This window comes from Nuphar pumila, chromosome 2 (genome assembly GCF_984573655.1).
Source record: "Nuphar pumila chromosome 2, dmNupPumi1.hap1.1, whole genome shotgun sequence".
NCBI classification, from domain to species: Eukaryota; Viridiplantae; Streptophyta; class Magnoliopsida; order Nymphaeales; family Nymphaeaceae; genus Nuphar; species Nuphar pumila.
The window spans coordinates 30,105,478-30,126,507 of NC_143250.1; the positions used below are offsets into that span (position 1 = coordinate 30,105,478).

Consider the following 21,030-nt stretch of genomic DNA (forward strand, 5'->3'; position numbering starts at 1 on the left):
GACATATTCACATGAAATCCCGCTAACCTGTCACTCTTCATAAGAACACAAGTTCTTCTTAAGATCAACACTGTAACTGTGAGATCGGTCGCAGGCTTCGTACTAACATCATTGACGATGCACTACTTGCACACGTAGTTGTTGTGTCTTTATCTTTAGTTCCTCTAGCTTTTCTTTTACCTTCGTCACCACAACACCTAACATATACTACCTGGTATTCTTTTTTTTTCTCAAAAAGTTTTATCAACATGAGACAAAGCCTTTCAATAAGAAAAATTAGGAGCTTGTCACGTATGGCATGAATCCACGAATTAAAGTTATCTAATATATTAGATTTTAAGCACTCTTACCTTTTCGATGTAAAGTGACTCTTAGCCTAATGTTCTAGTTTCACGTCAATGGAAACATAATTGTATATGGCTTTATCTTGCTTTCATTTTTTTTGAAGAAAATAATTACACAGTTGACACGTGATTGCTCGAGTTGCACTCTACAAAAATGCATTGAGTGGTGAACCATTTTTTTTAGATATATGTTGGCACTTGCGCTCAGGTAGGACACATAGAGCTTTGTCCGGATAGAGCAATGTCACAGATAAGACCTTGCATTAAAGAAATAAAATCTTATATTTTTTGTTAAAATTTTGGGGTGTTATACTCACGCCATCGAACTCGCTTCTTTTAGGATCTGTGCACGAGGTACATACACTCACAAGTCACATATCTCAAAAACACAAATTTTGAGCTCTTGGTATCGTTGATCCCTGTTCAACAAAATAGGAAAGATGCACAACCTTGAAGAACATGCCCCATAAACTCTTAACTTCATTTATGGACTTCAGACCATTTTCTAAAAAAAATCATGAAAACCCTTATTTTTGTTTTAAAATTTTTGGGGATCTACAAGGTCACGACGTCTGCAAATGTGTGACAAGAACTTGAAAAGCTTGAATCAGAAAACATGCGAAGTTTAGGGACATCCATAACACGGATTTGCGAAGGTTGAACATATAATTGTGGATGTACATTTTGACTTTAAGCGAGCTTTTAGTTAAAAGAGGTTCACATGATGTCTATGCAAATGTCAAGACTGCCATAAATATAGCCACAAACGTATGCAGCAATTCAATTTTAAAAGATTCGCATAGGGCTTGCAACCCTCAAAAGATGCATGCATTTGATATGAAAATCTTCTTTATTATGATTCAACTTAGACAGGTTCACAAATTCTTTTATAAGAATTTCATCAAGTATGCCAAATGTTCATGAGAATCTCTTTTTTATTGAGATGTGGTGACCTTTTAACAATGTATCTATCGTGTGAACATCAATACGTTCGCCAGTGTGAAGTGTAAAAATAACTTAAAAAATCAAGAATCAAAATTTTGAACATGAGGAGGATTTCAGCAAATTGTGAGGACAATATGGTTATTTTTCACCTAAAAAAATATCATGGTTAATTATAAAGGTCCAAGAGTTTACTTTCAACAAGTTCAGCATTAAATGTATTATAAAATTACTATTTTACCCTTAACATTGTATTTCAAGAAAGCACCTAACTTTTTATTAATATGGGAGAAAACACCTAAATTTTCAAAAATGTATAAAAAATGCACCTAAGTTTTCAAAGTTTAAGCAATTCATGGTTGTTGCTAGGATGAGTTTGAACGAAAAAAAATATCGATAAAATGCTGGGAGGTGACCAGTTCTAATTAAGCTGCAATGTTGTCTAAGATTAAGATCCATCAACCCATTTTTCTAATCATGAGCTAAGCAATTGTAGGCTATGGAGCAAGTCAAACAATGGACTACTATAGGGTTAAAATCAAAGAGTATGAAGCAAGATAGGCACAAGTTTTTCTCTGTTGAAAACCAGTTTAAGGCGTGGCTCTGCAGTTTGTACTAATGGCTTGGCAAAATCATATATAGGGAATAAAATCTGGATTCTGGATATGCTATCATTCATACAGAGCTTTCTATCGTCTCTTATCATATGTACACGAAATATCTTATAGGCTCCTCCAACGCCATAGATCTTGGAGATTGGCTCTATCAAGCCATCTGCACCATACACCAACAACCTTTTGTTTTGCACCATCCATGTCTAAGATGTGCAACAACAGTATTTGTTTTTCTTCTTTCTTTGTAGAGAGAGAGAGAGAGAGACCTTTATTGATGGATGTTGCAGCTTTACAGGGTATGTGAGAGAAGTCTTGGTGGAGAGACCTTTAGGATGGAGGGAAGGCACTCGGAACTTGGTAAGATGCTTGGGCAGATGGGAATGTACGGAAGTGGAAAGGTAAATAAAGAGCGAAAACAAAGAGAAAGGAGGCCTTCGAAGGGCTAATTAGTCAATTTACCCTCTTAACTCACCTTGGATTAGTGATATCTTAGGTGAAAACTTGATTTTGATTAATGATGCAAAAGTTTAGGTGCATTTTAAAAAAAAAATCAAAAACTTAATTGTGTTTTTTACTAATGCACAAACTCTAAGTGCGTTTTTTGAATATTTTTCCCTTTATCTTAATTTGGTACATAGATTTTGGTCCCACTGGATCGTGTGGAAACAACACTAACTGATTTAATGGTTAAACAAGTTTCTATTTAATCTAATGGGAGTCATAAAATGTTAAGTTAGCGATAACGTGGCGAGATACGCCCAAAATATATATATATATATATATATATATATATATATATATATATATATATATATATATATATATATATATATATATATATATATATATATATATATATATATATATATATATATCGGTTTTTGATATTGGTAGCCAACGATAACATGTTGCCTATATTGACTTGAGTTGCAAGAATGGACCAAACAGAAGTGTTAATGAGTCGGATCTTATCCCATAGCCAACCAAATTCCGATTCTGTTTGGTTGCATTTGTTAAGCCAAAACCGTATCTAATTATAACTGGATGTCGGATATGGTGTTAATATTTTGCTACCGAATCTGACAAATATCCGAGTACTTACAGATATCCGATTCCATTTACATGTAAAAAAAGCAGATCTGGTATGAGCTTTTTACCATCCAAATGTGAATCCGTTTAGCCAACATCCAATTAATGGAATATGGTATTAACCACATCCAATCCAAATCAGAACCGTTTACAAAAACGACCAAACAAATTTGGGTCGGTTAGATATCCAACCCAAATCCGAACCGACCCAAGAACCGGTACATTCCCTCTTGAGAATCGCTTGTGGCATGCTTGAGCAAGTAAATAAATAAGCTGTGTCCGCTCTTCCGTGTTTTAGGGTTTTGCTCTCTCTTCGTCAATTTCGTTAGAGAGAGAGTGTGTGCGTGTCAAAAAAATAGCCGCAACAACAGATCTAGGGTTTCGCTCATATCGTGCGATCCTTTTTCGTTGGTTTTGTAGGGCAAGAATATCGAAAGCAGCAGCTTCTCTGGTTTTCAGATCAGGGGTTGTTTTTGTTTCTTGCTCTTCGTTGCGGAGGAACGAGATGGTGTCGGACGCCAGCAAGAAGAAGGCAGCAGCCAAGAAGGCAGCGGCTGCCGCCAAGAGAGGAGGAAAGTCCGGGAGCTCCACCACCGCTGCTGCCGCAGGGGCGTCTAACAAGGCGGCCTCCGCCGATGCGCTGAGCGGCAGCGCCAGCGACAGGTTGGCGAACGAAGTCGATGCGCTGCGCTTATCGGATCGGACGTGCACCGGAGTTCTCACGACTCATCTCCTCTCGCGGGATATCCATGTAAGCCTTGTTGATATTTGTGTACTTATCTTCCTTGATGCTTTTGGTGATGTCAATGTTATTATGGTGATCAAATTTACATCTTGGAGATTTCCCCAATTGAAGTTGCTCGTTGTGATATGCGCACAATCTCTGATTGATTGAGGGATCAAATTAAATCTTTTTACGGAGAACTGCTTTCCAGCAATTACGGGAAACTATGAGTGTTTTGTTTTTTATGTGAAACCATCTTAATGCCTTTTTTTGTTTAATACTCGGTTGAATCTGAGATTGGTGAATTTATCATTTACCATCGAACCATTTCGGCCTTCCCGGTTCACTGGAATTGGTTAGCCAGTGTCTAACTCATGCTTGTCCGTTAATGGAATCGGAACTGATTAAAGACATTTAGTTTAGATTAGCCATTCAAGCAAGAATTGAAATTTGAAACAGATGAGATTGTCTGATATATAGCGTGTGGCGGGTGTGAGTGCGTGTCGCGGGTATTTATCTCAGTTTTTTGTTTGTTACATGCAGAAACCGCACCCTTGGATCGGAGACCTGGCCCCACTAGTCTTAGCCTGCGGTAGCTACGGGCGGGCATGAAACATGTGACTTTATAATATATATGTATGCATATTACGTATATAATATGCAAGATATGATATAAAATACAAAACATGTGTGTATGCATACATGCATATGTACAGATGTATATATGTATGTATCTTGCATATTATATACATAATATGCATACATATATATTATAGAAAAGCCTCCTACTCTATAGATGCCTAACTTGTGCTACTCTTGTCAAAGACTATTCCACTCTAACTGTTGCAGCATCTGTAATGTACAAAACCAACCCACAGAAATGAGCTCATATGATAGACATATAAAGAAGAGTTCAGAATTGTAGTAGAGAAGTGTGCATAAAAAACCTATATATAAGCATTAACATATTTTAGACTATAATGCTTAACCTGTATGACATAGTGTCAAAGTATTTACATATAGATGCCAGAGTTTGCTATGGGGCAAACAGATGGAGGCCAGGGCCATGTTAAAGAAGCTGATGGTCAGAATGTATGTAAGGAGCAGAAACAGCGAAACAGTGTCATGGCACAATTCATCAACATGATAGCAGCCTAAATGAATATGCTGCTATGCTTTGTTTTTCTGACAAATATGTTATTTTCATAATCATCAACTAAATATGATGCTGAACAATCTTCAGATTAAAAAAAAGGCCAGTCAAAGTCTTTTGACATTTTTTCACAATAGCATTTCTGTTTCTTACTGTTTTTGTGCAAATCATGAATAACGCATTAAAGTTTGTATGGTTGATCAGCAACCTAATCTGCCTTGATCATCTTAGCTCTAGGTGATGAAGAAGAGCTAAACAGAACGTATGCATTGGCACTTTGAACTGATTGTTACTATAAGTAAATGTGGACTCGCATGAGTAGGGAGCTATGACAAGCTGGTAAAAATGAGTGAGTTCAGAGATTGGCTTAGCTTCATTAGTGTCTTCTCAGCTTTTGCAATGAGTAGTTTTTCTTCTGCTCTTACTGCATGAATCCCGTTCAAGAGAAGAATTTAATTGTAGTATGCCTTTTTTTCCCTTTCCTTTGTTTTCCTTCTGTGGTTTTACTGACAGAGAAACTATCATGTGTTCATTGATAGTAATTTCTGCTAACTTCATATGCATCTGCACATAAAGTATTCACTAAAAATTTTAGTTTGATATTAAGCATGAACATGTTGATTTTTGCCCTTTGAAGTTGAGGTTTTAAGTTATTAACATTAACCCTTTCATTCTTGCTTTATGGATCTCATTTGTTTATTTCATTGTTCATCAAAATGTCATCAAATTGATGCTACAAAATATGATTATGGTTAAAGTTGAAATCTTGGCAATTTGGTGTGAATTTTGTTTGCTTTATGAGAATTTAAGAATGTGAAAATATTTGTCTATAATATCATTAATGTTTGGGTTTCGATTAGGGCTATGCATGTGCTTCTAAGAATGTAATGCATGAGAGAGAGAGAGAGATCTAATGTTTTTAATGAGGGAATAATTAGTCGGTCTTTTGTTTCTTTTCTTGTTATATACTTGAAACATAAGAAAGTTATCTTGGCCTAGCAAAATCTAATCACCTTTCTTCCTTCGATTTTTAACCTCTCCATCAGTAGTGGAGGTCAGGCTAGTTAGGAATCTATCGAAATTGTTGTTTTAAATGATGTTTTTTTTCAAGCAGTTCCTGTTAGATAGGGAATGAGACTTTGAGCATCTTGTCTCCGTTTACATGCTCATGGCCTTATGGTCTGGTCACTTGAAGCATAAAGTATGATCTATTATGATAAGATGGGTTGGTTGTGTCTGTTATCAAGTTCTACAATAGAAAAAGTAGAAAAGCGCAAAACCTTCTAAGGAATCAGATAGCCTTTTGAATTAATGAAGCCAGCAAGTCTAAGGGCATGCTCATTGGATGATGTCACTGTGTAACACCATTATCCTATGTATGTTTTTTGTCACCGATCTTCATGGTTAGCATGTGTTATTGAGGGTGACATCATAAGGCTGCCTTATGTGTTATCAAGTTATAAGCATGGCATAGGCAGAAAATCTTAATATCTCATGCAGTTTTATATCAGGTTTATTTTCAGTTTGAGTCAGGTGCGTGCAATATACAAGTTGCATTTTTGGGTATCAGCATCATATATTCCAAAAAGATTCCTTTAGACATGCTTGAAAATCTTCTTGAGTATCTTTCCAGGCAAAGCCTTATCCATTCAGATGGCCTGTAGAATATTTTATATTGCATTAGTTGATGGTATTTCAAGTGTGGTTCTGCATGTTGTTCGCCTCTTCCTGGTTCACTGTGTGTCCTAGTACGTTGTATGTTTACATGAAGTATGATTATAAACTTTATCTGCTCTAAGTTATGATTGGAGCTTTTTGACAATGTCCTTTTTATGGATGCTTCTATGGCTAAGTTTGATTGATTTGTTACAACTCATGGTGTTCTGTTCTATTTATTCCTTACTATTCTAGATCAAGACCGTGGTTGAAGACCTATGTTTCTTGTATATTTTGGTCAATCTAAAATGTTTTTCAGATCTGAGGTAATGATCCATAGAAATATATTCTATGGATTGTGTCCTGACTCTGAGTCAAACCCATAATTCTTGCATTTCTTGTTGCCTGACTTTTGGTTTACCTCTTGTTGTAGATTGAGTCATTATCAGTTACTTTCCATGGTCATGATCTGATAGTAGATTCTGAGCTCGAGCTCAACTATGGCAGGTAACGTCCTATTACACTTTGCATCAATTCTCTTTTATCAACCTTGGAGGCTCTTTTGATGGAGATTCTGCTGTCATTTTGTTTCCAGGCACTATGGTTTGCTTGGGTTGAATGGCTGTGGGAAGTCCACCCTTCTTTCTGCAATAGGCTGCAGGGAGCTTCCAATTCCTGAACACATGGATATCTATCACCTCACCAGGGAAATTGAAGCTTCAGATATGTCTGCCCTTGAGGCTGTCATAAACTGTGATGAGGAGAGATTAAGATTGGAGAAAGAGGCTGAATCTTTGTTAGAGGTACTTGCCCTTAACCTGAGAAGAATATAACACTAGCAATTTTAGAAAACTGAAAATGTGAATTATTACAGGATGAAAATGCCCAAGAAACTCTAGAGCGCATTTATGAGCGTTTGGAAGTGTTGGATGCATCAACAGCTGAGAAACGAGCTGCAGAGATTTTGTATGGTCTTGGTTTTAGCAAGAAAATGCAGGCCAAGAAAACTCGTGATTTTTCCGGTGGATGGCGAATGAGGATTGCATTGGCTCGGGCTCTCTTCATGAATCCCACTATCCTCTTACTCGATGAACCCACCAACCATCTTGGTCAGCATTTATATGTTATCTGTGGAAATGTAACATTTTAGATCTAGGAAAATTCAGTTCACTGTAAGTTATTCTATTAAACATATTTATTTTGTGCACAGATCTGGAAGCATGTGTCTGGTTGGAAGAGATGCTAAAGAAGTTTGATAGAATCCTTGTTGTGATTTCACATTCCCAAGACTTTCTAAATGGTATCTGTACCAACATCATCCACATGCAGAACAAGAAGCTGAAGCTTTATACTGGTAATTATGACCAGTATGTACAAACACGTGCGGAGCTGGAAGAGAATCAGATGAAGCAGTACAAGTGGGAGCAAGATCAGATTGCATCTATGAAAGAATACATTGCAAGGTTTGGACATGGTTCTGCCAAGTTGGCACGCCAGGCACAGAGCAAGGAGAAAACATTGGCGAAAATGGAACGTGAAGGACTCACTGAGAAGGTGATCAGAGACAAGGTGCTGATCTTTAGATTCACTGATGTGGGGAAGCTACCACCTCCAGTGCTGCAGTTTGTAGAAGTGACATTTGGCTACACTCCGGAGAACCTTATATACAAGAACCTTGATTTTGGTGTGGACTTGGATTCCAGGATAGCACTGGTTGGGCCAAATGGAGCTGGAAAGAGCACCCTGCTTAAACTTATGACTGGAGAATTGGCTCCTTTAGATGGAATGGTGAGGCGTCACAACCATTTGAGGATTGCACAATTTCACCAGCATCTTGCAGAGAAACTGGATATGGACATGCCGGCGCTTCAGTACATGATGAAGGAATATCCAGGAAACGAAGAGGAGAGGATGAGGGCTGCCATAGGAAAGTTTGGATTGACTGGAAAAGCACAGGTAATGCCGATGAAGAATCTCTCTGATGGACAGAAGAGTCGGGTGATATTCGCATGGTTGGCATGGCGGCTACCACATTTGTTACTCCTTGATGAACCCACAAATCATCTTGACATAGAGACCATCGACTCATTGGCAGATGCACTCAATGAGTGGGATGGGGGCCTGGTTCTGGTCAGCCATGACTTCAGGCTTATCAATCAGGTGGCTGAGGAAATTTGGGTATGCGAAAACCAGACTGTGGCAAGATGGGAAGGCGACATTATGGATTTCAAGCAACATCTGAAAAGCAAGGCTGGATTATGAGTTTAGAGATGGCATACATCTTTTCTGAAACATTTGGCTATCTTATGAGGTAAACAAAATTCATGTTTGTTTAATGGATGATCTTAGGCAGTGTTTTGAGGCCAGGTCATCTCATCTGGGACAACTATGATAGAAGGAAAGAACTTGTTTGTTTTTTAATCACTTGGTATTTATATCAAAGATATGATTCTCATTACAGTAATATGTTATTCTTTCCACCATGAACTTGTGTTAACATTCAGTGATGAACAGTGGACTCAACCCAATCAATTTTCACTCCTACAGGTGTATTGATGGCTTAGTCTTATGATCAAATGGACATTCCGGTGGGAAATTGCTGTTTAAGAGTACGTTCATGATCTAAATGTGATTATGCATTGGAAGTAACCAAATATTTATCCTACAATCACCAAAATGGGTGGCGTCATTTAACGATGCAGCTGAAACTAAGTATGCAATTGGTTAAGAACATTAAGGCTTGTTTAGCAAAACTAAAGTACACCAGAAATAAAAAGAGGAAGAGGACTTTGATAAAAGCTTCTGAAAATTTTAACCTGTCCGATGCTAGGTTTTTCTCTGCAAGTGTTTTGTTTTTCCTCCTTTTCAGTAAAGAGACACATTTTGAGGCCTAAATCCCTCACCATCACTACTAAATAATAATAATAAGAGCCACTTTTTGAGTCAAACTTTTTTTTACTGAGAAAGTGTCAAGAAAGCAAGTAATTAAAACAAGTTGAGCAAAATTAGGTAGTTCTGAAAGGAAGACTCTTGACCTAAGATTGTGAAGCAGTTTGGTGGATGACTTGGATCTGACTCATCTTCCTATGCATAAACCTGAAGGGTTTTAAGGCTGCCAACTTTGTGTTTGAACTGTATACATGATGGGACATAGCAAAACTTTGTTTAAAACACGCCTTTTTCCAAAAATAACTTTAAAAAGCAGAAGAAAAAACCTATCTTCAGTATGCCAGAAAAAAAACTCGCTCTTTTGAGAAAAATGTTTTTGAATATGAAAAGTTATATTTAAAATTATTTTTTACAAAAACTCTAACATGCGTCCAATTTATGCAGATCTCAGATTCAAAACACAATGAATCTAGACTTGAATCTCATGGTTTCTATATGCCGACTTGATTTTGAAGAAAAATTATCATAATTGGTGCATTTTTGGCATAATTTATTGTAAAATTAATGTTAAATTAAGGCCATATATATTATTTGCTGATTTTTTAACTCAGTTTTTATGTCATCTTTTCAACCGGCGCTTTCAAATGTGAAACATTATTAATTGTGCATTGATTCTGTCCTATATTCTGTTGTTTCACATATTGCTACATAGGTGTCAGAAGGAGCCTAGGGGGTACGCCCCTAAAAAGGCTTAGGCGGCTTAGGTGGTATCCAAAATAAAATAAAAAATAAAAAAATATAAAAACACATAATAAGAAACATTTATACAAAATAAAATCAATCAATAATAAGTAATAAAAAAATAATATCATTGAACACCTAACAAATTAAGAATAAATTAACAATTGAATAAACAAACCATACAACTAACTAACAACCCGAATGAATAATTTAGAGTTCATCTGATGCTGTTTTATGCGCTCAACTTGTCTCAAAAGTCAAAATCATGCAGTAACTAAGCTTACATGAGCTTTGGATCTACTCTTAGTTCTGTTAAGTCTTTTTTTTTTTTTTTTTCAGATAACCTTAGTTCCGTTAAGTTAGTTGAAGATATAACTCATTTTTATTTTCAATATGACATTTTAGCTCTGTTTGGAAACTGGTAGTCCGACGGCATTTGGAAAAGTGATAGCTGCCAAATCTACTCTTTAGTGCGGGCACTGTCTCACTTTTCTTCCCAAATGTATAAACGCCCATCCAAACTACCAGTTTCCAAACACCCACCGCCAAGGTAGTTTGACCATATATTTAAATTCCCATCTTAGCTGCCAGTTTCCAAGCAGAGCCCTACACGAAGTCTATGAGCTTGTACGCACTATGTTATTTGGTCAGTCATACCAAGGCTTGTGTTTTTTCACTGTTTAGTAAAAGACGAACTTTTATTCTAATTGTGAATGACGAAATTTTAGTGTATTATGGGACATTGTTTTTTGACAATTCCTTTTAAAAACCTTCTACATACCAAAATCTCTTCTTCTAGTGCGTGCTCTCCCCTAAAAGGAGATTACTGCAGCCAATATATGCGGCCTTTTTCAGGGCTGATTACCCAAAACTCCCTAGGAATCATGTTCAGAGGAGCAAAGAGAAATAGTCCCCCCCTGTCAACCCTAGCAGATCATATAGAGCACGGAACCCTGTATATATATAGGCCTCATTTCTCGTTCTGCCCTATAGGTTTTAAGTATTTTATGATAGATCTGAACAGTTAGATGTGTTCAGCATGCTCGATTTAGTGTGGATCAACTCTTGGATCATGATCACAGAAAAAACATGTATACAGGTCAGATTCCGGCAATCCAAAAACCAGTTCCCACTAAACAAAACCTACAGATCACATCTACGGTGTTAGACTTGAGAAAAAAATAATTAAAACTATGATTTTTGAAAGGGCCTAACGAAAAAGGGGGCCTAAGAAAGCATTACTCTCTCTTTCTTTCTTTCTTTCTTTATATATATATATATATATATATATATATATATATATATATATATATATATATATATATAGTAGCTGTGCAACTCTGTGAGCCGTCATCACGGCCACAAAAAAACAGTGTTTTTTCGCTTTTTTATTTTTAGTGGTGGTCAGAAGTCAGTCACTAAAGGCCCCAGTTTTCTGGGGCCTTTAGTGGCAGTGTTTTGACTGTCGCTAAATGTCCCAGTTGCCATTGGGACCTTTAGTGGCAGTAAAAACTGTCTCTAAAAAGCAAAAAATATGCATTTTTGCGTAGACCATCCATCAAGGCTGAGATGGACGGCCCATATGTTTGTGCTGGTATCTGCGGACCTAAAGGTTGAGCAGCTACCATTTTTTCTATATATATTCTACTAAAACAATGCTTATAGATCATATTTATAGGGTCAGATCAACAAAAAAAACTTTAAGAAAATTGAAAATTTAAAGTTTCTATTAGGTGGAAGTAGGTACTTTGGGAGCACCTTATCATTACCATATATATATATATATATATATATATATATATATATATATATATATATATATATATATATATATATATATATATATATATATATATATATATATATATATATATATATATATGAACTGAACATATTAGGTCCCATTTCTCGTTCTCCCCCATAGTTTGAAAGTGTTTTATGATAGATCTGAACCATTAGGTGTGTTTACCATGCTCGATTTATTGGGAATCGACTCTTAGATTATGTTTTTTTGATGAAAAAAACATGTTTTATGAGCCAGAAAAAATTGGTATCTTCATAGCCATTGATTTTGGATCACTAAACAGATTCCTATGATCCAAAAGTTGGCTCCCACTAAACAAAACCTATAGATCACATCTATGGTGTTAGATGTGAGAAAAAAATGCCAAAAATGATGATTTTTGAGGGGGCAGAACAAGGTGGGTAGGCATGTGTGTGTGTGTGTGTGAGTGAGAGAGAGAGAGAGAGTGAACTTCCGTACAAAATGAGATTTTTTTAGGAGTTTTTCATTTTTTTTTTCAAAATCTGATCCTGTGGATGCATGTTAAATGCTTGATTTTGTAATAATTGACTCTTAGAAATGTTCAATTCCAACACATGGACAAATTTTTATAGGGTTAAAAATCAGTTGTCTAAAATCTTTAATTCTAGTTTAATGGTTGAATATATAACTTATATGATGTTTATGGAGGGGATTATTATATATAATGGGGCATTATCTCTAAGTTAACGGTGGTATTAATCAAATCCTCCATGATTGCTTATATAAGACCATGAACATGGTAGAGAAGGACAATATAATAATTTTTCAGCTCTTTTGGAGGATTGTGAAAACCTACACCTAGAGATGAGCTATAATAGCTCAATCAGGTAGAGCATGTGGCTTCAAGAGATTGAAGGTTCAACGACTTTCTAGCATATGCCCTATTATTTAGTGATCCTCTACCAAATCAATATTTGGGACCTTTTAAGATCTTACATTGGTATCAGAGCCACAAAATTGGGTCGGTTTAGGGCATGGGTGGTGGAGGGATAGGCAGTGAAGCATTACACGAAATTCGGTCGGGCTTTGATCCATATCCAGATCATGTGAGTCTAGATATATTAAAATAAAAAATGTTCTGTTGTGAAAATCTCCTTCTCTGACAGAGAAGAGGTCCAACAGATGAATGACTCAGATCTATAAGATAGAGGGCAGAATCGACCATCAATGTCTCGGATATGTCGTTCAGTGGATATATCTGATAAGAAAAGGCTCGAATCTACCAATTAGATAGAAGATCCCGCCATAGTAGGCATAGATTGACCCACCGAAGGTCAGATCCGATCGGCACATATAGGGTTCGACCCTACGTGAGATCAAATCTGTCGGCATAGAATCAAATCTGCTGAGCAGAGATCTGAACCCCAACACAAGATTGCAGTCGACCGAAAGAAAGAAAAAAACTTTGTTGACCCATAGAATGTGACAGAATAGACATGTGTCGGTCTTAACGTCGTAGGTAGAATCACCATCAACATACTCAAGCCCTCGACAACCCCCTACAACGTGCATAGTAGGAGGGTCTTTAGAACTGCCAGCTGAAGATTTGACCCTGACACATGTAGTTTGATTGACCATGAAAATTGATCGACAGTCTGGTGAAGAGAGAGACAGAGGAGGAGAGAAAGAGAGAAATCACAACTTGAGGCAACCGACTGTCTGGCCGTTGGCAGAGGAGCGGATTTGATCAGTGTTGGCATGGCTTGACGGGTAGAGGAGAAAATACGGTCGGTGTTGGCTCGAATCGAATGACGAAGATTCAGATTCGATAAATCGATCAGGTGGGGCTCAGATCCAACCGAGAGAAGGGTAACCGACCTGAGTTAATCTCGATCATTGTTGGAAAAACTACCGGCATGCTCAGGTCCTCCGCAATTCTCATGATATATGCTTTAAAATCTAAACATCATCTACGGTCATAAAGAGATGTCATATGATCATGATATATGTTTTGGAATCTAAACTATCAAAATAAATCATGATTTTTGCATAGAATAATTAGTTTAAGATGCTCGCATGCAAAAATATCATAAAACGTATAAAATAAATTTATAAAAACATGATTCATATTGTAAACACATGCAAGAAATAAAATATGCATCCAATCGTGCTGGAAATAAAGATTTAACCATCTAAAATTATATAGGAACACGAAACTATGTGTTTCGGGTTACCCGATTTCCCAGTTTAGCCGTCTGGGCATAGATTTACAAAAAATGATTCTGTAGATCCGTTTTAAACCATATATTGATTTTAAAATACTTTTAAAACCTTTTTCAAACATATTTCAGATCTGATCCATCATTGATCAGCATGTAAAATCGGCAAGACACACGGTTTATGCATTTGCATTCGATCTATGCTACACGTAGGATGAATTCAACCTAAAACATGTTTTTGAAACTACCAACACTTCGTCTCATGTCTTAGCACCTTAAAGAAGCTTCAATGGCTGCTAAAAAAAATCTAAGGAAGAAGAAAAAAGAAGAGAATAGGAAAGAAGAGATAAGAGAGACTCCTCTCTTTTTTTTTGTAATAGAAATTCCACGGGGGGGGGAGGGTCCCCTCCTTAGAGCCCAATCTTATCAAAACTAACCTAATCTCATCCCTAAAAAACTTATTTCAAAATTTTACTCACTAATTAATTAATTAATTAATTAACTTAATTAGCCACTAATTTATCTTAATTATTAACTAATCAACCTAATTAGTTAAGAGGGTTCACTAGGGGGGTGTCTCACCCTCTCTAGATTCTTCTAGGGTTTAAAAGACCCTCCTAATGAGATCTCTAGAGTTTAGAGTGGATCCCACTTAGGTCCAGATCCAAAAGTTTGATTCAGATCCAATCCCCATTTAGGTTGGATCTAGAAACTAAACAAATAGATACAAATCTAAAATCTATTTAAAGATCCATATCTAAACATAAGATTCAAATCCATATTTGATCCAAACTTAAGTTTGGCTCCGAACCTAATTTATAGAAGATCCAAATAGCTTTGAGTCATCCCTGAGCTCCTGTGGACTACATTGATCATGCCTGACACCCCCACTGGGCTAGGTGTGACCCCTTTGAGCCTCTCTTAGAACCTAGTTTGAATCCAAAACACTGCTTAGCCAACTTAGGCTCTCGAATTTTACCATAATTAAAAATTGATTTTAACTTGAATTTAAAAATTAAAACTAAAACAAAATCGCAGGTGTTATACTTAGTTGATGGTCCATGTTATGGGTCAAGTGTTCACTCTTAGCTGATGGGTTTGGAATGGGTGTGAAATATAATAGATCCATAAATCTAATGGATTTGGACCATAGTCAAATCCTATATAATCCATAGTTTTGTTTGAACAATCTAAATATGCATAAATCTATATTGGATCTTGAAATGCTTTGTGTAATCTCATGTTGTTTTTATATGCTTTGTATTTTGTTCGTGTTTAAATCCTATTAATATATGAGTCTGGAATATCCTTGTATTGGTCCAACTTTATGATGGACAAAGTTAGACTAGATGAGATATAATGCTTGACATAGGTCAAATTCTAATAAGACCAAGTGGAATCCAGTAAAACTATATTGGATCTGGTTAAATATGAATGAATCTTTCAGTTGAATGTTTTTTAATCTAGAAAATGTCATTGGATTTGGTTGAGCCTATTGGATCTGTTTGCCCAATTACCATACTTGTATGAGTTATCTTATGATTTATGAGGGTATAACTCAATATAAATCAGGCATGGAGATCCATTTTTTTATTTAAAACTCATGAACCTAGTTTTGATCCAAATGAAACTTGTTCGTGATATAGAAAATTGGATCTATATTAGCACTATAAGATCTAAAAACGTTTTGCATATTACATTATTGCATGTGCTTATAGTTAATCCTTATTTAGTCTTAATTATATGGATCTATTGTGGTTCTAAATTAGAATAATGGCATTCAAGTTTACTTAACTTGGTTATATGGGACAATACATGTTTGATGCATATATATAGTTTGGGTAGTTCCTTATTGGGTCTCATTATTTAATGAATCCTTTGTTGGATCCTGAAAAGTATAACGCCGGATAATGAGTAAGGATCTCTTTGAATTTGGAATCTAATGATATGGATTTGTACTATAATTAAATTATATGTTATCCATGTTTGTTGTTATGAGCTATTTAAAGTAGCATAAAGATCCATTTTGTACTTTAGATCATGTTGGACTTGATGATATTTCAAGTCAAGTTTTGGATATAGACTCATAAATTCAATGGATTTGGATATAGTCTTTTGATTGGATCTAACGATAGATATAAACACATATGTATACAGACTTGTGGTTTGACTGCTTATGAACGTGCTTATAATGTTTGGCATATCTAAATGGCAATGAAAAAGAAAAGGCAACTCTCATTGAATATGGATCTAGTGAATTTAATACCTTAAGTTTTAATCCTAATGTATATTGCTTCTAGTGAGAATATATTGCTTAATGCAATGCATTAGAAAAGTGTAAGCTAAATTAGTTGGATTATAATTTTACACATGTATGTAGATACTTGTTTGCATATGATTCATCATAAATCATGCTTCTTATGGTTTGCTTGTATGAATATATAGTTAGAATTTTTTCATACCTTAGAAGCTTTATGCATGATTTGCAACATGATTATATTAGTCATATTTAATGTTAATTTGGATCTGGATATATCGATCCACAATGATCAGGTAGTGAATAATTTGATGAGAGTTAAGGCATGTTGCATGTAATAATGATGCACATGGATAGTGAAAGCACAGTCTTTGGTGAAAACTTTGAAAGTGAGAACATTTTTTGAGTTTAACAAATGAGAATTAATCATGGATCTATGAGTTGATGAAAATTCATAGTACTCCACTAGTTTGTATGAGTACTTTATGTAAAGTTATTAGAATATGACGATATCTTATGGTATGATCATGTAAGAGCCATAAGAAACCCCATGATTAACTAAGAAGGTAAGACTCATATGTTATAATGTGTTGTAAGTAAGACAACCTAAACAATACATATGCAAAATAATTCACCATGGTGATATGCATTTATTTGCTCTTGCAATAAATGTGAATGAAAGTATGAATATAAAATTGCACATTAAGGGTTATGATTGAAATCTTGATATGATGAATAGTTCATATAACTATGCAAGATAGTTTTATGACATAAATCATGAGACATTTCATGATGTTATGAATAAAGCATAGTATATGTGAATAAGTCTCATGATCACATTATATGTGCATGGTAACTTGATAAATTCATAAATTTTGGTGAATATATTCTCAAGATCATATGATCATTTTATTTCATACATGGAGTAATGAATTATGGTATGATAGAATAGTCTACATAATTATGTGATAAATAATCTATAACATGTGTAAAAAATCTCATGATTAAAATATGATATAACTCTTTAAAATGTACAAGTTTATTTAATCGATTGATGTTTAGCCATGTATGCTAGAATCTTAGTTGATTATTTATCTTCATCAGACATGGAAATTGATCCATTGACGATTGTAGTTTCTGAATATGTCGTTGCAAGACATGTGACTAGAGTAAGACTCAAGTATGTAAAATGAGCATGAGTGAATGATCCACTTGATGTGTGAAATTTTTTCATAATACTAATGTTTGCCACTGTATGGCCAAGTGAGAGATGTTGGATCTTGGTATCAGATCCAGATATGGCCATAGGGTCTCACAAGAGGAACCCCAAGAGCCATTGGATGGTGGGCTCATTATAAATTGTAATTAGGTCTATTAAGTAGGATTAATATGAGTATTAATCATAGTTTAATGGTTGAATACATAACCTACATGATGATTATGGAGGGGGTTACTGTGGATAATGAGGCATTATCTCTAAGTTAATGATGGTACTAATCCAATTCTTCATGGTTGCTTATACAAGACCATGGCCATGGCAGGGAAGGACAACAAAACAATCTTGCAGTTCTTTTGGAGGATTGTAAAAACCCACACTTAGAGATGAGCTAGAATAGCTCAATCAGGTAGAGTGTGTGGCTTCACGAGCGTGCACATGCCCCATTATCCAGTGACCCTCTACCAAATCTAGATTTGTGACCTAAGATCTTGCAGTTTTCACTAAGATGAACATTTCGCCCGTTGTTAGTCGGATGTGCACACACCGCTAAAAAATGACTTTCTGCCCAGGGAATTAGTGGTGGTCAAAGACCGTTGCAAATTCTCCTTTTTGCACAAAATCAATACGTAGAGTCACATCCAACATCGTTCAACAATAAACTCATCCACTGTTATGGTTTTTTGCGCATGTATATATATATATATATATATATATATATATATATATATATCATGGCACATATAATCGAGTTGGAATCTCATGATGCTAGTTGTTGACTCAATCTAACCTCATAGATGTGTTAAGCATGCTTGATTTAGTAGGAATCAATCATTGAATTATGTTTTCTCAATGAAAAAACATGTTTTTATGAGTTAAAAAAAATCGATTCATTCATAACTGTTGATTTTTTTATTGCCAGAAAAACTTGTATATAAGTCGAATTCTAGCAAATCAAAGGTCGGTTCCGCTAATAAAAACATGTAGATCTTATCTATGGTATTAGTTGTGAGAAAAAACAAATAAGAAAAGAAAATAATGTTGTCTACTAAGTCAATTATAACTATAATTTATTGTAGAAAATATTAACTATATATATATATGTGTGTGTGTGTGTGTGGAGGGCAGTTTGGGGTGTTTTAAGTAAATCTGTCCCGACAAATGAATTTGGCAATGTCGATCTACGAGAAAATGACATTTGAATTGTGTTTTTGGATGAAAAACATTAAGCTTGAATATTTATGAAACTTTTAAACCAATGATTTTTAAACCTTATTAAAACCTACCCATGTGGTAGAATAGGATGATCTAATAGTTGATTCCTATAGAATCAAGCATGTAGAACACCTATATAATTAGTTTTAAGAAAAAAAACTCTTTAGAAGCCTGGTATGCTAGCAGTAGACACGGATTGGAGAAGCAGCTATCTCCTGCTATCTATCTATCTATCTATCTATCTATCTATCTATATATATATATATATATATATAGAGAGAGAGAGAGAGAGAGAGGTGCTTGAACATTAGGTGCTTGTTATATGTGCTTGATGGGGTTTTCAGGTTTTTTTTTGTTTTTTTTTTAAATTATGACCGTACAAATGTGATCCATGTACTTGATTTTATAGGGATTAGCTCTTGAAGTGTTCAATTTTGACACATGGGTGGGTTTTTATAAGGTTCAAAAAATCAACGGTCCAAAATCTTTGTAAATTTTGAGGCTCCAAATATCATTTTTTTCATCAAAAACACATGATTTAGATGTGGATTCCTCGTAAATTGACCATGCCCAACACATTTATGGGTCGGAACTGCGAAAACCCCATCAACCACGTATCACAAGCACATAATGTTCAAGCACCTACGTTCTGACTTATATATATATATATATATATATATATATATATATATATATATATATATATATATATATATATATATAGGAAAATATGTAAGTACTTGATGAATAGGTGCTTAATGACGCTGACTGTCCACGCACGCTTCTGATGAAGGGTCAGCGCAAAAAAATGATAGAAAATGCTTAAAATTTTGAGTTTTTGTGCCAATAAGGATTTAGCGGCTCATAAAAATGCCACCAAATGGTCCACAGGGACGCACAGCATTTTGAAAAAAGCTTTTAGGTTTTTATGTGCCACTAAAGGTCCCAGCAGAATTGGGATTTAGCAGTGCTGTAAAAGCGCCGATAATACCATTTTCACCTATTTTTGTGCATTTTTGCAAAAAAAAAAATGCTGAGCATCCATTGTGCACGCGATGGACTCTCAGCAACATCAAGTAGGTGTTCAAGCACCTATATATATATATATGTGTGTGTGTGTGTGTGTGTGTGTTTATTTATTTTCAAAATTAAATATTTTCTCTACCAAAATTCTACCTTGACAGAAGAAAAATGCAATTGCAAACTAGAGAATTTTTTAAAGAAAAGCTTTTCTAAAAAGTGTGATTTTTTGAAAAAAAAAATTCTTCCACTTGAGGGGTGGAAGAATCTTTCCGATATTTTTTTTTAATTAGGACAATCATTCACCCACAACATATTTCATCCTATGGGTTGCCACAAGAGCTTCCTCCATCTTCATCTTTCTCACACCCACTACCATTTTCAGGTCTCTCTCTCTCTCTCTCATTTTGTAATCATGTACATGCCTGGGTTGCCCAAGTGGTAGTGGACTTGGGTACAAGGTACTGGTCATTTGGTCTCAAGGTTCGACTCTTACCAGATGTGTGGGTGCCTTTAACTGGTGAGTTCCATGAGGGCTTGGGTGTCAGTGACTGCACCTAGAGATTACCCGCTTTGGCAGGGAACTTCGTCCAAGAAAAAAAAATTATACACTTGTACATAAAAGAGTGACTACACAGTGGCGTTTTCAAACAAGGACAGGTGCACTAATGTAGATACCAATATTCAAAGGTGATAATCAGATAATGTGTTGCGATTAAAAAGCAATGGTGAGAAAGTTTTCTTGATAGGACAGCAATCAACGGTGTTGATTCCAAAACACCAAAAACGTGTTTTGACATATCACCTGATCCGACCTCATAACCAACAGGCGGATACCCAGCCTGAACACGATAAGAATCGAGGATCGACCCGGCCCTACTAGTCAACGGCTTGGGCCCAAGTAGGGTTAAAACATGATGACAATGGAGCATAGCTGGACCTGGCCCTTTAACTGGTCGGGCTTAAAGGGCCCAGCCCAGCTCACTTAGACACGGCGCCTGATAAATATCGGGCACAGGCTGAAGCCAACAAGATTCAGGCACGGACTCGGGCTGCCTGGGTCTGTTCGGGCATCCTTAAGTGCGACCTTATTGTCCAGCCATCTCATTCGCCCCAAGATAGCTTTAGTTTTCAGTGACAGATCCAATGGCCGTCTGGGTTACTTTCTATTCATCCAACTCTACTT

General features: G+C 35.8%; 1 protein-coding gene across 1 annotated transcript; it reads left to right on the top strand.

The window, feature by feature from the left end:
• Positions 1 to 3,278: 3,278 nt before the first annotated feature.
• LOC149845141 (ABC transporter F family member 1-like) lies at positions 3,279 to 8,986 on the top strand. Its single transcript, XM_089995547.1, has 5 exons — positions 3,279 to 3,740; positions 6,956 to 7,029; positions 7,118 to 7,325; positions 7,397 to 7,631; positions 7,733 to 8,986. Exons 1-5 carry the CDS (start codon positions 3,495 to 3,497, stop codon positions 8,782 to 8,784), a joined length of 1,815 nt encoding a protein of 604 aa, XP_089851673.1. The 5' UTR covers positions 3,279 to 3,494; the 3' UTR covers positions 8,785 to 8,986.
• The last annotated feature ends 12,044 nt before the right edge of the window (positions 8,987 to 21,030 follow it).

Coding starts and splice junctions, on each gene's coding strand:
- LOC149845141 (XM_089995547.1), top strand. CDS start 3,495: ATGGTGTCGGACGCCAGCAAGAAGAAGGCAGCAGCCAAGAAGGCAGCG. Junction 3,741..6,955: donor TCCTCTCGCGGGATATCCAT/GTAAGCCTTGTT, acceptor CTCTTGTTGTAG/ATTGAGTCATTATCAGTTAC. Junction 7,030..7,117: donor CTCGAGCTCAACTATGGCAG/GTAACGTCCTAT, acceptor TTTTGTTTCCAG/GCACTATGGTTTGCTTGGGT.